Below are 22,692 nucleotides of genomic sequence, written 5' to 3' on the forward strand. Positions count from 1 at the left end.
AACCAATACAAACTTGTTCTGTCTGGGGTGAAGATGCACCCACCCACCAAGTTTGAAGAACGTGCGACCCCTAGTCTCCGAGAAAATAGGTTTTTGCATTTTATGCATAAATTATGCAAATTAGGTACTTAATTACCATATTTTGCGCTGAAAATCGAATCGGGTTGAGATCCTCTGGTCATACTACCCCCTACCACGTTTCATCATCATAGGGCTTATGGATCTTACGGATCCCCAGATACAGCTCCATAAGGCTGATTTCTTCAGATTTCCAACCATATTTGTAGAATCGTTCCGCATAAATTATGCAAATTAACAACTAAATCGCATACTTTTAGCGAAAAACTAATCAGGTGATCAGCAGGTGTGTATCATTCCTGTCACCAGGTTTCGTTACCATGCACACAACGTATCTTGAGATAGTCTGTCCACAAACTCCGCTATCAAGTTGCGCTGATTTTCGCATAAATTATGCAAATTAGCTATGTTAAATTGCATATTTTTCACCGAAAACATATCGATTCTGAGAACAAACTTGGATACCCTTCCTCCCACCAAGTAAGCGTCGCCGTAAGTCTTCACGGTTCCCCAGATACAGCTCCGGACGGACACACATACATCCACACACACACCCCCACACATGGACGGACGGACGGACAGACAGAAATAGTGATTACCAAGTCCCATCCTGAACAAAGTTCAGGCGAGACAAAAAGGGAAAAGGTGTACAAAAGAATACCGACCTTAATTTATAAAAATCAAGAAACATTTTTCACATTTTTCATCTTTTTGCATTCTAATTGACCACAAATACGTTTTTATACAACAAAATTTACCGTTAAAAAAAAAAATTAGAAAGACTGTACTTTCAATATTATTTCCCGTGACAAAATTGCTGCTCAGTGTGTTTGATATAAACTCGACCTTCGTCAGTTCTCACCTTTATAGCTGTAGGCCGGGGCACTCGACTTTGGAAGTGACAGGGGTCTTTCGCTGAGAGCCTAGACACCAAAAAGGTGGTCTTTCAGTGCGAAGGTCCCAAAAAAAGAATCTTTCCGTGAGACTGAGGAAATTCTGACCAAAAGGGGGGTCATTCAGTGAGACTGGGAACAATTTTTGGTCAAGATATAAAAGTTGATACAAAACAAAAAATAATTTGAAGAAAAATAATGAAAAATGGGGTCATCCAGTGAGAGATTATCAGAAATTTTGGTGAAAGGAAAACAAAAAAGGGGGTCATTGGGTGAGAAGGAGTTCAGTAAAACAAGAAAGGGGGTCATTGGGTAGTTGAAAAATGCGGGTCAATGTGACCAGCCAGGGCGACTCTCGAAAATCTAAAAAGTGTTGGGGGGGTAGAGGCTAGGCTAATTTTTTTTCAACATTTTGGTTTTGTAAAGTATTTGAGGTGTTACGCGCATAATATCGGCACCGCCTCGCCTATAGCCCTGTTGGTGCACTAAAATGGTATCGTTATATAATGTTCCATCAATTTTCCGTCATTTTTCATTAATAATTATTCTACCCGCCTCCTTCAAATTTTAAATTTGTTATTATATACTAAAAATGCTGAAATAATACTAATAATAATTATCAGGAAGGGTTTCTGTCCATTTTGAGCTGAACAAGGTAAAGTGAAAGAAACCCTACTAGTGATTTTGGCCGTTTAATACACCTCTTCATCTTCTGTCGCCCCTTCAATTTAGCCACCGCTTGCCTTTAGCCTGGGGGCCTCGCCCCCCCCAAATTCGGAGATGCATGCGTGCCGATATCTGTAAATAATGATTAATTATCAGATCTTTATCATTTATAAGGCCCATAAAAATTGAAATTATTATTGAGAAAGTAAATAGATACTAAATAAATTGGAATTGGAGAGGAAAGGCAAGCATTTTTTGGCAGGCCGGGGGGATTGATTTTTGGCAGGCTGTTTGGAAATCCCCCCTTGGGCTCATAATTTTTATTGTTCAGCCCATAGATAAGGGGCTATCATTTTCTTCGGGGGTTGTCCCAACTTTTCTAAAAGTTGGCGTCAATAAAATTACGCCCCCTATTTCGACAAAATGACCCCCACCCACCAGCACCGATAGGCCTACACCTTACCCCAATAACCATGATAACAGGTTAAAATTGTATTGAAACCAGTCTTTTTGTGACTCCCTCCATTAATTTTGGTCATCTTTCCAAAAAATTAGTGAAAAATTACAACCCCATTATTGGCCAGGAACATTGGCGGAAGCTATAATTATCAAGAGGTGCTAATTGCTACTTACTGTTGAAGATCGCCTATCCCCCCCGGTATGAGAGGAATGACGGTGATCCGTTCAACAAAATAGGCCTATGAGGAAATAACATCCTGTGTGTTTCTTTTTTTGTGAAACTTTGACATGAAGAAGTGTAGATTGTATCTGTATATGCCTTACCCGTAAAAAAGATCGATGTGCAGCGGTATTAGTATTATTAATACAATCGGTAAATCAAAGTATCAAACCCAATTTTCGGACATATCTTATAAACCCCCAAACATGCCAAAACAGAGCTCAAACACGAATTTAATACATCGCACCGCCCGTAAAGCAAAAATCACTAGCTACTGATACCATCAACAATAGCTGGTTAATACTGTAAGGCTAGCTTCAGACTCCGCATTGTACGTACAATATTGTATGTACAATACTTTTCGTGACGTCAAAAAGTATTACACGTGCAATAAATATACGTGCCACGACTGGTTGAATCAGATTAAATCCCCGCGCTATAACCCTGACGTTTCATTGTTTGCTAAATCCAAGCGAGGACACCAGAAAATCTTTGCAAGATAAATTTCTACTGCTGATGATGAAAAATCCTAGAGTGCGTTTTGAGTTTTTTTCTGCACTTTACCAGTAGGCCTAATAAATTCATAAAAAAATCAAAATCAAATAAAGATTCAGGGCGAATGCTTTTACTCACTGCCCATCTGATCCACTTTCCCAGGAAACTAAATACCGATGCTGCTTAGTTTTTTCCTGACTTTCCAGACATAATTATGAGTAAACATCAAATTTAATGTTTACAAAACAATCAAATATATACATTCGTTTGCATTTTGTACATAAATATTAATATTAATAATGTACAAACATTAAAAAAGGAGCCTAAGTATGTCTATCTTTAATCATATACTAATTCCGCCATGCCCATTGCCCAAACATGTTTTATATAATGAAATCGTGTAATGGCACCCAAATTCCAATAAAAAATAAAAACAAATTTGTTCTCAAATACACTAGGCCTATACATTGTATTACAGGAATTTAATAGATGCTGCATTTTAATAAATAAATAGATTAACACGGGTAATGGGCGATAAATATTTGGCAATACCGGATTTACCACAGAGCCAGTGGACAAAGAAATTAATTACAATTAAAACAAATTAAATGAGAAAATGAAAGCAAGGACATTTGGTGTTCAAAGTATTGTTTTAGAATGCTTGAAGGAGTCCTAAATGTTATCCTGGCCCAGGACACTGATTAATGTAAATTCGACCCATAGTTATTTTATCTACTTTTGCCAGCATTCAACCTGTTTTCAATGTGATTTGTGCCTATTTTTAATACAATTCCGAAATCTGACGTATCAATGTTGTATCGTCCACAAACTATGATCCGAGACTATTTCATTTGACTCGGTTGTATGGATTTCAAAAGATCGGTCCTATAATAGATATCGATTAGAGAATTACAGCAAGAGGCTTTGAGGATGCCGTAATCCTCTTGACAATCAACCAATCAGAGAGACATATTTCAGAATTATGTTCGTAGTTGAAACTCTTTCAACTCTGAAATATATATATGTAATCTCGTTTCACATTAACACGTTTATGGATGTATTGGGATGATCATAAGTAGGTCTATAACATACACCATCATAACATGCCTCAACGATATCAACATGTAAAAAGCTGTTGCAAATTCATAACACAACGTGTTATAATGTATAATGTTATATGCCAAAACTTTAAAAACAATAAAAATATCAGTATCAATCAAATCAAAACCAGAATAAATACATAGGCCTACAAATAATACTTAAGAAACTGACTAAATCAATATATGACTAAATGTCAGTATAAATGAATCTCCAAATCAATTAATCAATCAGTAATCAATCAATCAATAAATAAATAAATAAACAAATAAATAAATAAACAAATAGGCCTAAATAAATAAATCTATAAATAAATAATTAAGAAATGATGTGCCATTTATATTATTATTACAATTTTAATATTATTAATATCGTTAGTATTAATAGGCCTTTTAATATTAATATCAATCAATCAACCAATCAATCAATAAATAAATAAACAAATAAATAAATAAACAAATAGGCCTAAATAAATAAATCTATAAATAAATAAATAAGAACTGAATGCACCATTTATATTATTATTACAATTTTAATATTATTAATATCGTTAGTATTAATAGGCCTTTTAATATTAAGTACAGTTGAATACAAAAAGACATAAAAAGATGTTCATCATTCCGTTACGAACACTCACTAAATTTACCACTCTTAGAAATTTGGCAACTATGTATCAATTAAGCAACCAACGATTGTAGCACAATATATATTTTCCCGGTACATACTATTTATTGCACGTGCAATACTTTTTGACGTCACAAAAAGTATTGTACATACAATATTGTACGTACAATATGGAGTCTGAAGCGCGCTTAACAGTAAGCAGTTATATTCATCCATTATCACACATTCACACACACTACCTAGAATCTGTGTATAGTAATATTGACCCATGATTTAATCCAGCGTAAACAATGAACATTGTTTATTCAATGTGCACTAGGGCAGAAGTCCGTGGTACTGCGGTGTACCGCGACTGGTGCCACTACTATTAGTGACCATTGATTTTATTGGAAAACTCAAGAGGTGCTAATTGCTACTTACAGAAGTGTGAAAAAATGGGATGAGGTACGCCCCATTTGCGGGATCCCGCTAAAAACTGCAGTGCGACTGGGTAGGCTTTATAAATAATATTGTCAGCTTACCTAATTAAGTCAGCAAAATCTGTGGTGGAATTCTTCCTTTTGGTCTGTTTTATCCAACTTTTGGCCGATTTAAAAATTAATACTGCAAATGTTTTGTGGGCATTTATCCCAGTAAAGTAATTCTTAAATTTAGTTGGTATGGTGGTGGGTGATGTGATACAGTTTGGCTCAAACTAGAGATGGGCGACTATCACTTTTTCCCTAGTTGACTAGTCAGCAGCAAATAGTTACGACTATGACTATAGTCACAACTATCTGCGGTCAAAATTGGACCGAAAAAAAAAGATTGGTGCAAATTTACGATAACAAATCAACAACACAAATTTAATGATGCTTTATGGACTTTATGATTACTTAATTGTGACTCCTCGCCACAACTGAGCCCGGATGTCGCCAGTGCCACTATTGAGATATGCTCCATCGAACTTAACAATAAACAATAGGAAACAAAGGATTTATTGACTGTTTTATTGATTTTTCACTACTTAAATGTCAAGTACTATAGACATGATATACATCATTTTAAAGCTAATTTAAAGCAGAATATTTTGGTTGAATATCTCAAAAATGATGATTGGCGACTTCCGGGCTCAGTTGTGACGAGGAGTCACAATTTTGGTTAGTGTTACTATTGGTAAGACAATGATTAACATTTTTGCAGTTAGTATGTTAGTATTTGGTTTGTTTTTGTGCGGATATCATACGCTTTAATAGTTGTGTTATAGTCGACTTTTGGTTTTCAATAGTCGTAGGGGTTACTACCAGTAATAGTCGCGACTAACAACTATTGGTGACTCCTAAGCCTAGCTCAAACATGGATCATATTGCAGCATGATGTGTAAAAAAATCTTAGCTTTACAGCTTAAACTAACTGCTATTTTTCTGTTTTTTCATTTGTTCAATCACACATGTAGGATTTTGAATTACAAAACAATAGCAGTACCAAACTGACACACAACTTAACAAACAATGGCCAAAGCAATGGGCACGGCCACAGTCATGGATACGAGGAATTTAGTGGAGACGGCATGATAGCATCAGTAGCATATATGATCATCTTTGGGGATGGTCTTCATAATTTCATTGATGGGTTAGCCATTGGAGCTTCATTTGCACATGCAACGTATGCGGGAGTCAGTACATCGATAGCGGTCATATGCTCACGAAGAGTTTCCACATGAATTAGGTAGGTCTGTTTATTTATGTAGGTCCATATCAAAGTAATCCTATTGATGGCAGTTGAGATTATTGGCCCAATTTTGGCTGAAACATTTCTCAAATTGGCTAATTGTAATATAGAATTGTAAAAAATTTACCGTAACCACGCGGGTATAAGCCCACTCTCGGTTATAAGCCCACCCCCTATTTTACAAAATATTTGAGAAACTAGGGTGCACTCGGGTATAAGCCCAGTACTAATTTTGACCAAATACTACCATCAAATCAATGGTGAATGAATAAATATGACATCTCTTGAACAAATCTTGTTGAATAATTTCATTTTAAGTTTGTTTTTCCTCTTTATTTTGAAGTTTTATTATGCCAATTTATGCTCAAATTTATAAACAACAGTGAGCTACAGTGAACGCAGTTACGATAATGATATATGAGCAGCTAGGGTATTTCCTCAAATCACCCAAACTGGTTTCAGCTTGCTGGAACTTGCGATCTTAACTAGACCACACGCTTTCGATGCTCCAGGTATGCCCTTAAGCCCCGCCCAGTAGACATGTCTTTGGACAGTTTATAACATCCTTAAGCCTCGCCCACTTGCTGAAATTGGCATTAAAATTTAATCACTTGTAAGTAAACAAAACACCAACAAGAACATGTTTGATAAATTACGACAACCAAGTCATTGCGCTAGATTGCATCAAAATAAATTGATAGCATTGCAAGGTTGTCCTGTACCGTCTGATTTAATTTTTTAATGTTAGTCATTTTTCCATTTTTTTGTTTGACCAAAAAAGCACAAAGTACACAAAAATATTTATGACGGTAGCAGGTCTTTTTTTTTAATTATCCTTTTTTACTGAAAAAGAATGTTCTAAGCATGAAAAAGTCTGTCCCTGTGTTTGTTTACTCTAATAGCATCCCAATTGAATTTGTTTTAACAACCCCATTCATGCATTTCATAATAAAATATCGTAACATGTCAAAACAAGACCATGAAAGGTCATGCACCTGGATTTGCACCATTATCAATTGGCAATGTTTTGTTATTGTTTCAATGTTCAATCAAATGTTTTGCATATCAATGACCTATGCTCTATCTAATTTCCCGGACTGATTTACAGCATGCTTCTATGCTCCGCCCATGCAGTGACCCTCCAGTATTGATTGGCTGAATAGCCTGGCTGGGCTGCATGGTCTAAGCACGTGGCATTAGCTAAACCCTGGGCATTTATACCTGGGCCTGGGCCTCGTGGTCTTTCTACAGGGGCCTTCTTGGTCTGGGAAAAAGTGATTTGGGAGCATAATTGAAAACATTTTATTGTACATGTACTGGTACATGCATAGCACAAACTTGAGCCGGGTTTTAGCTTTTGATACTGGCGTGGTTGGTGGTGGTGGGGGGGGTTGTGATCTGTGTATTACTGCTGATACAATGACACTGTGCATGTTTTGCTTGACTTGATAACTTTATTATGATCACCTTTTTTTAATTAAAAAATCTGGCATAAATATTATACAAATTAATTTTTTTTTTTTTTTTTCATATACTAGCCCCTCCCCGGGTATAAGCCCACCCCCATTTTTTTGAGTGAAATCGCCCATCTAGGGGGATGGGCTTATACCCGGGTGGTTACGGTAATCACCAAATCGGCATGCATGAAAAGTGACAGCATGTGAAGAAGAGTTGAATTGCTGCTTCAAGTTAAATGCATTCTTTTCCCAGTATAACTAGCATGTATAAGATGTTGATCAGGGGTAAGTAGGGTTTGCGGGGCCTTGGGGCAAGGATAGAGAATGGAATTTTGTGAGTGACTTTCACCATTTGGATGGGCCCTGAATTGATCAAGTTATGTATGGCCATACATAAATCAATTGATTCAGTGCCAATGGACTGTCAGTTCCAGGGGGGCCTGAGACCCCCTTGTTGATGCGCATATGAAAAACTTGCACTTACAAAACAAAATAAGAAATGAAATTTTGAAATAAGATTAATAGTAATAATAATAAATTATATTTGAATAACGCTTGTATCAGTGGTACTTGTATACTTGGAGATGCGTTCTTATAGAATGATATTTCAAAATATAAAAAATAGAAAGATGTAAATGCAACATTTGGACTACATTGATTAATTGGATACAGGGTTTTACAAGAAGAATATGGTCGAATCCAACCAAAAGTGTCCACGGGCCAAAAATAAAAGTCCGAAATAAAAATGTCTCCACAATTTTTCCTTTTGCCCATTGATTGATGACATATTGGCCTTATAGGAACCAAAAGTGCCATTAAAAAAAAAAAAAAATAAATCCAGGATGTGTGATAGTAAATGTGATATCAAAACCCAATGTTACCTACGAATACCACTAGGATGCTTTCACTATCGCAATACTAATCAACCTAAAACAAATGGAATATTCCCATTAACGCTTTTTTTTCGGTGTAATGTAGACCACAGGGTGTCAGGAAAATGCTAGCTCAACCAGAAAATATTTGTTTTTATTTTTATAACGCGATCAATATGATCTTAGTCAATTTATGCTAGTTTATTTTTGAAAATGAAGTTTAGGTCAGTTTCTGTATTTTATTTATCAAATGAGTATGAATCAATTTACACATTGTATAAGAACGAGTAGGATATATGTTTTCAAGAATATTAGGAATTATAATGTATACACCTAATGCTTTATACAATGAAAAGGTGAAGAAACCGGATATTCGTAGGTAACATGAGCGATTTAACAGTATCTATATTGAGTTTAGAGGTTTAAATTTTGCTATTATGGTAATTAATTAATAAAATTGTAGTTTTTAGATCTCTTTCAGATGGTACGTCTAAACGAATAAATGCTATTACCTTATATCAAAAATGTTTTGATGTTTTTAGCAAGATTTTGACCACTTCATTTTGATATAAAAGTAGTTTTATCAGCAATTGTACATAATAAATAATTGTTGAATGAATCCGTATATGGGTAATAATAGTGTCCTGGGGTACCGCTTAAAGTTTTTGACAATTAATTTCCATTGGTAGGGACACTTCATTACACATGTCATGTATTATGCTGTATTCGTAAGTAACATTTCAGTATTAAGTAGGTAAGAATTAGACTTTTGGTGGATATCGCAATCAAAACTTCATTTTATAAAGCACTTTGAATGTATTATTTTCTTTATGTGCGTTTATTGATACTTTAGACCCTATCATGTATTAATAATGTCGGTTCACAGCGGTTGAAAGAGGATTGAAGTAAGAAACAAAGGCACTAAAGTGACTTTAATTTGCTTAATTGCACACAAATCGCTTAAAACCGTTATTGCAGACTTGTGAAGTCCATCTTGGAGTCAGTTACGTCTTGTGGCCTTTCGTTTGAGGGCAACTACAATTAGCTTTATACCAGGGTCCATCACTGTGTTGTCTAGATCATGAGACAATGAGAACAGTCGTTTTTTCCATGGTATTCGTAGGTAACCTTAGCGAAAACGTCAAAAGTTACCTTCGAATAAATCAATTTGGACACAAATTACTCAGAAACCAGTAGGTCGGTAAACATTTAAAATGAAGCACACATGACAGTTGACAAATCCAAGTATTTATCCCCTTCTAAACTTCTTTGAATCTGATTTTTCTTTCAAATGAGCAGACCGTCGTCTATTTCAGTACATATTTTTCAACAATTACGCCAGATTCACTTTTGCATGGTGGGCATGCATGTGAATTCGCAACTTTCATTGACATATGATTTGATAGCAAACATACAGGCCTTCGTTATGTACCAATATGGGCATTGGCATGAATGGCGGTGTTTCACAATACTGTCATTATTTCAAATTGTATTCAGTAGGTAACATTCGGTTACGAAATTTACCTACTGAATACTTGCTTTTATTGTTGACATCTCAGAAATATTTAAACGCAGGCTATTGAAACTTGGTAGAAATAAAGAGTGTATTACCCTGCACATATTGCTTAACTATTGTTTACTATTCTCTCACTTTGTGGAAATGACACAGCTTTTAACATGTATTCGGAGGTAATGCATATTCTTTACCAAACCTACCTTTGTGCCATTTAGAATTTCTGGCAGCTAAACACAATAATAAAGATGTCCGAATGAAATGCATTTCAGGATTGGACATATCAAAGCTTGTATCAATTGCGCATTTATTAGTGATTTCCATTTTTTAAAGATATATCTAGTGCTATGAAAAATTGTATTCGTAGGTAATGTAAAAAAATACCACTCAAAAAATTATCACAAAAAATTCATAATTATGTACAAATATGTGAAAAATTGAACAGGCAATCTTTGAATACACACCTTTCAGGAAATCAATTTAGATTCAATCCAATGACTTCTTTTCATAACTGATTTAGATGTTTTTAAAAATACTTTAAGAAATATTTTGAAAAAATGGGTAAAAATAGCATGTTTTGGGGTCTCTGTGTCTAAGTTTTTCACAGAAGGGGTCTTATTATATATGGCGCCAAGCGTATGATCAAGCGAATAAACACAATACAAAAGCGAATGCCAATTGATTAATACTTTTAAGTTATGGCCCTGAACATGCCGTGTACACTTTTCGTTGGATTCGACCATATACCTTGTCATTTCTCTTTAGTTGACAAAATCCTTCCATTATTTTGTAATTAAAGCATACATTTGAAAGCTGTACGCACAAACAAAATGCAGTCACCTCTTGTGTACTTAGGGTGTGTAGGATGGCAGGGGCAATATTTTATTTTCAGTTTTAGCCATTTAACTAAGACACTGCAGAATACTTTTTAATATTAATACATGTAAATAAATCTTGTAGGAAATAAATCAAGGAAGCTGATAATCGCATTTATATTTTCATAGGTCTTGTGGTTTATGTGTTGAAGCTAATAATATATCAAAATGAAAGTTTTGGGCTTTTTTCCCCTCCCAATAAAAATCATGTGTATTTGGCAGAAATGACACTCTTTACATCAAGCGTTGGGATCACTTTATAGAGCCCGTATCATTCATCTTGTGCAAGGTATTATTTATGTTTACCAGAACGGGATTCCTAATTACAGTGTGAATGCCCTTGTTTCAATTGGTCTACGAAATTGTTTGCATTTTTCCTCCTTTGCACTAAATTTGGACGTTACGGCTTGCATGCATTTTCCATGATTTCAACTTATTTTCTATTCCATATGATTTACCTCATTATGTTTTGTGCAATGATTTTGAGTAAATCAGTTCACCATGTTCTATACAAGTGGTTGAGTTTTTACAGTGTATTATATTGATCATCAGTTTATACCACTTAACACTTCAAATCTGTCTTCTTTTGAGAGTGCCATAATTTATGAGATTTTGATTAACTTGTTTGTTGTGTACTTTGCCTAGTAGCATGTATTCATTATTCGATGTGATAACGCATTATTTTGTTGATCGTGGTTTTCGTAAACATAGTCCTATTATCGGCACTTTCGATAATATACCGTATCTGCATCAGCCATCTATATACATCGATAATTTCAAGATATATTTGTCAATTCGTTTTATATATTGCTATTTAGTTGTTTTCATCGATGGTTATGGTCAACCAGTTAAACGATTTTGCTTCATTTACATTTTCATAAAATGTTGGTATATTTAGTTTAAAATCATCTGAATTACTGTCTCAGGTGCAAGACAAATTTTTACTGTGTTGATTTGCTCAGTTCCTTAAAATTGATTGCTTAGACATGTTTTTAAAAAATTTCATTTTGGTCGAGAGACCAGGTGCTGCAAAAAAAAATAATTTTGCAGGTATATTGTTTGTTTGTGTAAATTTGTCTTATTATTTATCTTATTAGTTAGCTTAAATTACTTTCAAATGCTGAATGCACACATCTGTATTATTTGTTCCAAATATGTTAATGAAATTGATAACAACCATAATTACTGCATTGTATGTCATGGTTATGCTCACAATGATTGCATCCTTGTAAACAGGAATGAAATATCTTCAAATCTTTGGAGTTGTTCTGAATGTACCACAAGAATAGTTAATTTTCCTTTTAATCATTATAGTGATGATGATGATTTCACTGATGCTATTGAAGGATCAGATGCAGACTTTCATGTTAATGCTGATAATATTCATTGTTATGATCACTTGTGTTTTAATCCTCTAAGAGATGATGATGATCTCAATTCAAATGAAAGCGAGCAAAACACAAACTGTAACAGCACTTATTTCACCTATGATAGCTTTAACAGTCATGTTAACAACTCGAGCTCAATCAGTGAAGGTACATCTGGTCTTTCAATTTTTCATCTTAATATAGACAGTATGAACAAGCATTTTGATGAACTGAAGTTATTGTTGCAATCCATCAACCAACAGTTCTCGATCATTGCCGTCACCGAAACTTACTTTAAATGTACACCACCTGATTATTTTCAGCTACCAGGTTACCAATTTGTGTATAAAAACAGAGTAGATAGACCCAAAGGTGGTGTTGGCATTTTTGTTCACAATGACATAAATTTCAAAATTAGATCTGACTTAACTGAAATAACATCTCAAACATTTGAATCAGTGTTTGTTGAAATTGAAAGAGAAAATTGCAAGAATATTATTGTAGGAGCTATCTACAGACCTCCAGGAAATGATAACCCCATTGCCCATTTCAACTCTGAGTTTGATTATACTTTGAATAAAATTTCGAATGAGAATAAAATCAGCTACTTACTCGGTGATTATAACATAGACCTGCTGAAGGAAGAGATTCATAGACCAATAGGCGATTTTCTGAACATGGTATATTCTTATACATTTCATCCAATAATTAATAAGCCAACCAGAATCACCAAAACTTCTGCTACTATTATTGACAACATAATTACGAATAACAACACTCAGTATCATTCTGGTATATTTGTAGCAGATATCAGTGATCATCTTCCAATCTTTGCCAGGACTAATATTGATTTAAATAGTAAAAAAAAATCTATGCAAAGAAAATAAAAGTAACTACTGTATAAAAGGCAATTTACAGATGATAACATAAACTTACTAAACAACAGACTTTCTTTAGTCAACTGGGATGAATTCTTAAATTGTCAATCACCAAATGATGCTAACGCAATGTATAATAAATTCATGGATAAATTTAGTATTTTATATGATGAGTGTATTCCCACCAAGAAATTAAAAATAGGAGGAAAAATGAGCCGATTTACGCCATGGATAACTAAAGGTATTCTGAATTCAATTAATCATAAAAATAAATTATACAAATCGTTTCTGAAACACCGAACGGCTGATAAACAAGATCGATATAAACTTTATAGAAACAAATTAAATTCAGTGCTAAGGAAAGCTAAGAAAAATTATTTCACTCATAAATTAGAAAATTACAAGCATGATATGAGAAATACTTGGAAAACTTTAAACTAGAGCGATAACCGCACCATAGCTGAACCATGTGGCTTCGGCAGTATATCGTGGTAGGCCTATACCACTGTCATCATTGCATTTAAATTTCAGCTCAATTGAAGCATTTTGAAAACTTGACATTTGACCCTTTATTGCCCCTTAATGACCTTAAATGAATTTCAAAATATTTTAAAATGTTTAGAATGTCATAAGGATCATTGCATATAAATTTCAGCTCAATTGGAGCATTTTGAAAAACTTGACCTTTGACCCCTTTGTGACCCCTTAATGACCTTAAATGAATTTTAAAATATTTTTGCTGAACCATGAAATGGTATCAGCCTATAAGAGTGTATGTTACTAGCTTACTTACTAGCTTACTTACTAGCTTACTTACTAGCTTACTTACTAAGTTACTAGCTTACTGACTAACCATTTGGTCTGAAATGGACATATCTCTAAATGCCACGAAGGTATGACCCCATGAGTGGTGTCATATGAAAGAGTAAAACATAAAGAATATAATAAAAATATTTTCAAATGCCGGAGGTCATCCAGGGGTCACAGGGGTCAAAAAAGGTCATTTTAAGTGAAAAGGCTCCGATTGAGCTTAAATTTAAATGCAATGATCCTTGTGACATTCTAAACATGTTTTAAACATGTAAAAATTTATTTAAGGTCATTAAGGGGTCATAAAGGGGTCAAAGGTCGAGGTTCTCAAAATGCTCCAATTGAGCTGAAATTTAAATGCAATGATCCTTATGACATTCTAAACATTTAAAAAATATTTTAAGATTCATTTAAGGTCATTAAGGGGTCATAAAGGGGTCAAAGGTCAAGTTTTCCAAAATGCTCCGATTGAGCTGAAATTTAAACGGAATGATCCTTATGACATTCTAAACATGTTGAAAATATTTTAAAATTCATTTAAGGTCATTAAGGGGCAATAAAGGGGTCAAAGGTCAAGTTTTCAAAATGCTTCAATTGACCTGAAATTTAAATGCAATGATCCTTATGACATTCTTAACATGTTTTAAATATTTTAAAATTCATTTAAGGTCATTAAGGGGGTCATACAGAGGTCAAAAATCAAGTTTTCAAAATGCCAGTTTCTCACGATCAAGGTATAAAACGGCAATTAATGAAACAGTCTTATTAAAATTAATACTATCCTGCACAGTATTGCTGCTTAATCAGATCGTCACAGTCATCCGCCTAACTTACCTTGTGCCCTTGCAAAGGGCACAGTTGCTCTAGTTTATTTTATATTCTTTACTTTTCTTCTTTCATTAACACCACTCGGGTGGTCATACCTTCGTAGCATTTCGAGATTATGTCCATTACAGACTGCGGGTGACAATGGTATAGGCCTACCACAATATACTGCCAAAGCCACATGGTTCAGCTATGGTGCGGTTATCGCTCTAGTTTAAATGTTTACAATGTCATAAGGATCATTGCATTTAAATTTCAGCTCAATTGGAGCATTTTGAAAACCGTGACCTTTGACCCCTTTATAACCCCTTAATGACCTTAAATAAATTTTTAAATGTTTTAAACATGTTTAGAATGTCATAAGGATCATTGCATTTAAATTTGAGCTCAATCGGAGCATTTTCGGTTAAAATGACCTTTTTTTTCCCTTTTTACCCCAGGATGACCTCTGACGTTTGGAAATATTTTTATTATATTCTTTATGTTTTCCTCTTTCATATGACACCACTCATGGGGTCATACCTTCGTCAACATTTAGAGATATGTCCATTTAAGACCAAATGGTTAGTTAGTAAGCTAGTAAGTAAGCTAGTAACATTCACACATATAGGCTGATACCATTTCATGGTTCAGCAAAAATATTTTGAATAAGAATAAAGTTTTAAAACAGTCTAATAAATTTCGGGACAAAAATAAAGTTTACACTAATTCAAAGGATATTGCTAATGGCTTTAACGAGTTCTTTGTAAACATTGGTCCAAATCTAGGTCAATCAATTGACAGTATTCCTGGCATTGACTATTCACATTTTCTTTCAAAGAGTAAGATTACGAACAACAACAGCGTCCTATTTACACCCATCACTGAACATGAAATTCTCAAAATAATCAATAAACTTGATTCAAATAAAAGTCCAGGCCAGGATGGTCTTGGTTCATTCATCATCAAAAGGTAGCTCCTGGAATAGTGCATCCACTTGTAACCATTTTCAATGTATCCATTTCCACTGGCAGAGTACCAGACAGTCTTAAAATAGCAAAGGTCATTCCCTGTATAAGAAGGATGAATGTGATTTGTTTTCAAACTATCGTCCTGTTTCTGTTTTACCCATTCTATCAAAGATTCTTGAGCGTCTTGTATTCAACAGATCTGTATCATATACAGATACACATAGCATTTTGTATAAGCGCCAATATGGTTTTAGAAAGAACCACAGTACATATATGGCAGTGATAGATTTGGTGAATAAAATTACGGACGCAGTAAATGAAAACAAATTTACTGCTGGTATCTTCCTGGATTTATCGAAAGCGTTCGATACAATTGATCACTCAATACTTCTTAGTAAACTATACCATTATGGCTTTAGAGGTGTATGTTATGACTGGTTTAAAGACTATCTGTGTAACAGAAAACAGTTTGTAACTTACAATGGTGTTTCATCAGAGAGCAAAAATATCACTTGTGGCGTGCCTCAGGGGTCAATATTGGGGCCACTGCTCTTTATTCTGTATGTGAATGATATCCATCTCGTTACAAATTCTCTCGATGTTATATCCTTTGCAGATGATACCAACTTGTTTTTCTCACACAGCCAACTTGAGGAGGTAGAAACAGTAATGAATAAAGAGCTTACTCATATAGACAGATGGTTTAAAGTAAACAAACTATCTGTAAACGCCAAAAAACCAACTACATGTTACTTGGCAGTGGTAAAAATACATGCTCTGACTATACTCTACATCTTTGTCTTGACTCAAATGATAGTGAAGTCACCCCTCTTGAAAGAGTCACCAGCACAAAGTTTCTAGGCCTTCAAATTGATCAAAATCTTACTTGGAAGGAGCATATTGTAAATGTCATTAAAACTTGTTCTCGAAATGTCGGCGTTATTAACAGAGTTAAACATTTTCTACCCAGTGAAGCTTTGTATACATTATATTGTTCGTTAGTCTTGCCGTACATGAATTATAGTATTTTAGCATGGGGATGTGCCTGCTCTTCATATATTCATAATCTGTTTAAAATTCAAAAAAGAGCATTACGTATTATTAGTAACAGTAATTACAGATCTAGAACTAATCCTCTGTTACTTAAATATAATACTTTAAGCATCAAAGATATATGCACGCTCTAGAGCTTGGGACATTCATGTATAAACATACAAATTGCTTATTACCCAATGTTTTTGACGACCTTTTTACAAAGCACTCTGAAATTCACGCTATAAACACTAGATATAGAAACAATCTCATCTTACCTCGAGTCAAGAAAGTCTTTTGTGAGAAATCTATTAAATATGCAGGTATAAAGCTTTGGAATGCTATTGATTCTGATATCAAGTGCTCTTCATCAGTGAAGCAATTCCGGAAAAAGTATAAACAACATCTTATGCAAAGCTATTCTTAGTCTTTCAATCATGTGTACCTCACCAATATTTTGTTCACTAATTTCATTAATTTACTTCAATAATTAGTTTTTGATATGTGCATTTTGTTTTTCTTTGTTTTTCCTTAAATGTTAACATAGGATATGTCATTGATAGACATGACAGCTGGTTGGTTGGACTCGGCATTTTTGTTGTCTACCAACCTGCTGCCATGTCAAATAAATGCCATATACCTGTATCAAGGGGTTACAGAGCTACAGGCCTTTGGGCCTTTACTGTAATTCCTTCACTCATCGTTTTATTATGCATTTCCATAATTATTATATTTGTATTATTATTTATATCTTTATAATGTATTATTCTTATGTATTTTTCTTGTATCATGTAATGAGTGAAAAGATAATAATAAATCTAATCTAATCTAATCTAATCTAATCTTGTGTGTCTGCTTTATTTGTCTTCTTGAGTGCAAACACTGCTCCCCTCCAAACTGCCTTAAGAATGATGGCTGTGAAAGAGTCATTGAAGGTGCCCCATTAATGTTGTATATCTTTTTCATAATTTTGTCTTTTTGTCATCAGGTGACTTTGCCATACTTCTCAACTCAGGCATGTCAGTAAAGAATGCAGTACTAGCCAACGTTGGCTCCAGTCTGACCTGCTACGTAGGTTTGGTTGTCGGCATTTTACTAGGAGAGATGACGTCGGCAGGCGAATGGATATTTGCTCTCGCAGGTGGAATGTTTCTCTATATCTCCTTGGTGGATATGGTAAGGAATCCTTGTATTTTATTTATATTGTGGGTTGCCAGCATAGCTGGGATGTGGATGTCTGTATGTGTGTTTACCTGCAACTGATGAGGACATACGCAAGACTTTTTACTTTCAAACTGTGGACATAAGACTTTACATTCAAACTGTGGACAAAGTTGCACGCAAGTACCATCCTCGATTTGCGAAGTTCTGCAGGAGGTCCCAATTACATGCCAATGAAATTTAAGAGATGGATTGTGTATTAAAAGTGGCAACCTCGGTTGGTAGGTGTATTTCATATGTTGTGTTGGGTTGGAGGAGCGAGTTAGCACAGCGGTAGTTCCCTCGCCTTGCACCACTGAGGTTCCGGGTTCAAGCCCCGGCCGTGCCCAAGACCTGTATGTGCACTTGGTTTATTCCGATCCATGCTCGCTCTCGCAGGTTTTCTCCGAGATCTCCGGTTTTCTCCTGCTTTCAAAATCGGTGATTAGTTGTTTGGTTATCAAAAACTTCCTTCACCCAATGGAATTTGGGGAGCTGCAGAAAATAGGTGGATGTTTACAGCGCTTTGAATCCTCTAGAAAAATGTGCTATATAATAAATTCAGAAATTTATTTATTTATCATTTTATTTATTTATTTATTTATTTTATTTATTATATTATTTAGTTATACACATCAGCTATGTATATTATACAAAAATCTGCCATTTTGGTCCTCAGTTTGCCGATTAAACGTTGATTCAGACGTCCTAGGTTGTCTTGCAAAACACAATGTCCTCGGTTGTCGGCGGGCATAGCAAAGATCATTTGAGGTCAAAGGTCATCTGGGTTTAAATTTTAAAATTGTTCTGATTGGGCTCAGAGTTAGTGGAATAAACCTGATGAGGATGGGACAGTGTTAAACATCAAGCGGAGGTCATTCCACGTTCATGTAGGGGTCAAATTTAAAAATAAATGTGACAAGCAGCCTACCAATATTCTGTGAATATAATGATCACACCATCCGAGAACCGCGTAACCCAAGGACCACAAAATTCTAATGTATAGCCCTGGACTGGACGGTGTGTGTATGCCCATACCCTTTTACACTGAAACATGGTTTGAGTTTGAGGGTGATATATCAGGATCTTCTCTGGAACATGAAATTCCCAAGTGACAAAATAATAGGCTTTAAGTAAATATATCACTGACCACATTAATGTTATTTTACACAAACTTGAACTGAGAAGTGATATTACATTTTGTGTGTGCACTACACATATAAACTGCTCCAAAAAAGAAACTTACCAGGTAAGAAATTTGTCTGTCAAATTCAAACGACAAATTGTGTTACACTAAATGGGATATGAGTGGAAGCAGTGTTAATTTACGCTAATTTTGACACCTCATTTGTTGCAAGCGGATGAGTATTTTTGAAGTTATGCTTATTTAACCTGAACCTATCCACTGGAATGAAAGTTGCACTCATACCACTTGAGATGGTTGGCAGTATACAGGTGTACTCAGTGCTCTCCTCTTCTTCTTTGCATGACTAACTTTCCTATTGCTTCTTGTGAGGACAAAGAATAAAAGTTCTGAACATCCTTTCATGTGTCTGTTTATTGTGTGAATTCATTGGGGCGGACCTGCAACTTTCAAATTTGATAGTAGGCTTGTTCAAATGAGCATAACTTCAAAAGTTTTGATCTGTTTATGCACAAATGAGGTGTCAAACTCACAGTAAATGTACACCGCTTCCACTCATATGCTATTCAGTATAATCGATTTGTCGTTTGAACTTGACAGACGACTTTCTTACCTGGTAAGTTACTTTTTGGGACCAGTTTATGTTGGGAGAATGGACACTTGCCTAGTTAACATCACTGTGTGAAAAATAACCAGCCAATATTTTATTTATTCTCCAAAACTTCTAGCAAATATATTTCTCTAACATGACCTAAAATTACAGCTAGGTTAGATGTTCAGAAATGGTCGCACTTTTGTAAAATATGAGTGAGGGCAAGGCATAGCTAGCCAACTCCCGTGTTAATTGAATGGAGATTTGACCGAAAATATTGGTATCGGACCGCTCATTTTCAAGTTCTATTGTTGAAGTTGAATTTAACAAGAATTTATAGTGCAAATTGTATATAATTATGTTTAATGTTGTAATTTAAAGACACTATAAAATGATAACCAAAACAAACCCAGAAATATTTCAAAGCCCAATGTTCATAGTTATTTTTGTATGCAGAGACATAGACCTCTTATAACATGAATAATCATGCCTAGATTTATAGTCACTGTTTATTTACATCTTTCCATTTACATCTTTATAATATCGAGTAAAACTGAGTGAACAGCCTAGGCCTATTATTTATTTCTCAAAAATCAACTATGGCAAAGTTTATGTATAACTACTGCACATACAAGGGGTGGTCAAAAAGTCTGTAGAACGAGATATGTTACTTTGTCACACGGTAATGAATTTGGTCTCATTTGAAAGCTTGTTCCTTCAAAACATTCATACTGCAGTTACTGTCCGTTTTCCTATACACAATACACAGTGCTCTCACCATTGACGCGTGACCTGTACAAATGATGTAAACTGCTCCAAAAAAGAAACTTACCAGGTAAGAAATTTGTCTGTCAAATTCAAACGACAAATTGTGTTACACTAAATGGGATATGAGTGGAAGCAGTGTTAATTTACTGCAATTTTGACACCTCATTTGTTGCAAGCGGATGAGTATTTTTGAAGTTATGCTTATTTAACCGAACCTATCCACTGGAATGAAAGTTGCACTCATACCACTTGAGATGGTTGGCAGTATACAGGTGTACTCAGTGCTCTCCTCTTCTTCTTTGCATGACTAACTTTCCTATTGCTTCTTGTGAGGACAAAGAATAAAAGTTCTGAACATCCTTTCATGTGTCTGTTTATTGTGTGAATTCATTGGGGCGGACCTGCAACTTTCAAATTTGATAGTAGGCTTGTTCAAATGAGCATAACTTCAAAAGTTTTGATCTGTTTGCGACAAATGAGGTGTCAAACTCAGCGAAATGTACACCGCTTCCACTCATATGCTATTCAGTATAATACGATTTGTCGTTTGAACTTGACAGACGAATTTCTTACCTGGTAAGTTACTTTTTGGGACCAGTTTATTTGAAAAATTTAATTCACTATATTGAAAGCCTGTATAGATTTTGCACAATACAACTTATTATTAATGAGTGTAATTTATTCTGTTTGATTATATCACAGCTTCCTGAAATCAACAGTGTGGCCAGTGAAACAGAGGAGGACGGCAAGCCCCAATCACCTCGCAACATGATAAAGATCTTCATACTCCAGAATTTGGGCCTACTCTCTGGATTTGCCCTAATGCTAGTTCTTGCACTTTATGCTGGAAAAATCCAGATATGATGATGAATACATTCTTGTATTTTACCAGCATTTGTCTTTAGTTATTTTTCTGCAAAGTGTTGATGGTTGTATAACTCCATTATGTGTAACCATGAAAGTCTTCAGTTGGAATATCAGGATCTAGTACTACTAGCTGTTCTTCTAATAGTTTTCCATGAGATTCACAGACTTCACCTTTTTGGTATATCCCGGAATTCCTTGCGTTAGACCCCAAATGTCGTCATTTGATGCCACGCTGTCTTGCAATGTGCAGTAGCTATTTTTACTATGATGATATGATGTGACGTCAAATGACGACATCTGGGGTCTAACCGCAAGGAATTATGGGATTGACCGAAAACGTCAATTAGAATGACATTTCAATTCAGGATTGTGTAAATTGTACAGAGGTGAGAGGTCAATGTCATATTTATTTGATTTTTAATAGAAACTATAAAATATCCAAGGATATTTGAAATATTACATTGCACTCTAAAGATTATTAAGTGTGATGAAATTTTGCCTGATTTCATGGAAATAGATCATGAATGTTCCATCCATGTATGAAACTTGTTTGTACAGTTTTTTTGCCTGTAATGTGAGCTTCATGTCAAATCAAATGCTCAATACTTTTTGTAGTTAGATTTTAATGACATTTTAGTCCTGTACAATTTGGCAATTCATTGCCTGCTTGTATATAGTCATAACCATACACCTTGAAGCCCACCCTATTTTTGTTATATTTTATTAAAGCATTCTCGACTCAAGCCAGTACTACCTCATCCCTGATTATGAACGCTCATCTTTTTAGAGTCGAGTTGTCAGTCTTAAGGGGTGGACTTCAGCCTGCATGGTTGGACATCACATTTAGTGTGGTTGTTTAGTGCTGTCGGTGCCCCAGGTATTAATGGCTCTTTTTATCATACATTACTCCATATTCGGGAGGGGTTCTTAGTGGAAATGAGGGTACTGGGATGTGCAGCAGACTCTGGGTGTATTTCAGCCATTTCGGTTTATTGATGATGGCCCTAAATTTCATGAAATTTTGGTTTTCCAAAAATTGGTATAATTGTGGGTCTGTTTTTTTGTCAAATTTGGTTTAAATTCAGGTAGTTTGAGACCCCCGGTATAGGAATGGTGTTGAATGTATGGAATTTTATATCTGCATGTGCTAGAAGAGTCAAAGTAAAAGTTTTTAAATTTGAAAAGTTTTAATTTTACCATTGTGTTGTTACAATATTTTATGTGGTGCTTGACCTTTGTACTGTATAGGTCGTTAATATTTTTATTGTATAATCAAGTGCATCTTTATGTTTTGCACTT

General features: G+C 34.9%; 1 protein-coding gene across 1 annotated transcript in view; it reads left to right on the plus strand.

Moving 5' to 3' along the window:
* Window positions 1-22,311, plus strand: part of LOC140166477 (metal cation symporter ZIP14-like) — a 38,705-nt gene extending 16,394 nt beyond the window's left edge. Inside the window, 4 exon segments of the mRNA XM_072189955.1 lie at window positions 5,969-6,214; window positions 6,216-6,240; window positions 17,811-17,998; window positions 21,229-22,311. Coding sequence (XP_072046056.1) covers window positions 5,969-6,214; window positions 6,216-6,240; window positions 17,811-17,998; window positions 21,229-21,390 — 621 coding nt within the window. The 3' untranslated portion in view covers window positions 21,391-22,311.
* Window positions 22,312-22,692: the final 381 nt, after the last annotated feature.

The sequence above is a fragment of the Amphiura filiformis genome, chromosome 12 (assembly GCF_039555335.1).
Source record: "Amphiura filiformis chromosome 12, Afil_fr2py, whole genome shotgun sequence".
In the NCBI taxonomy this organism is placed as follows: Eukaryota; Metazoa; Echinodermata; class Ophiuroidea; order Amphilepidida; family Amphiuridae; genus Amphiura; species Amphiura filiformis.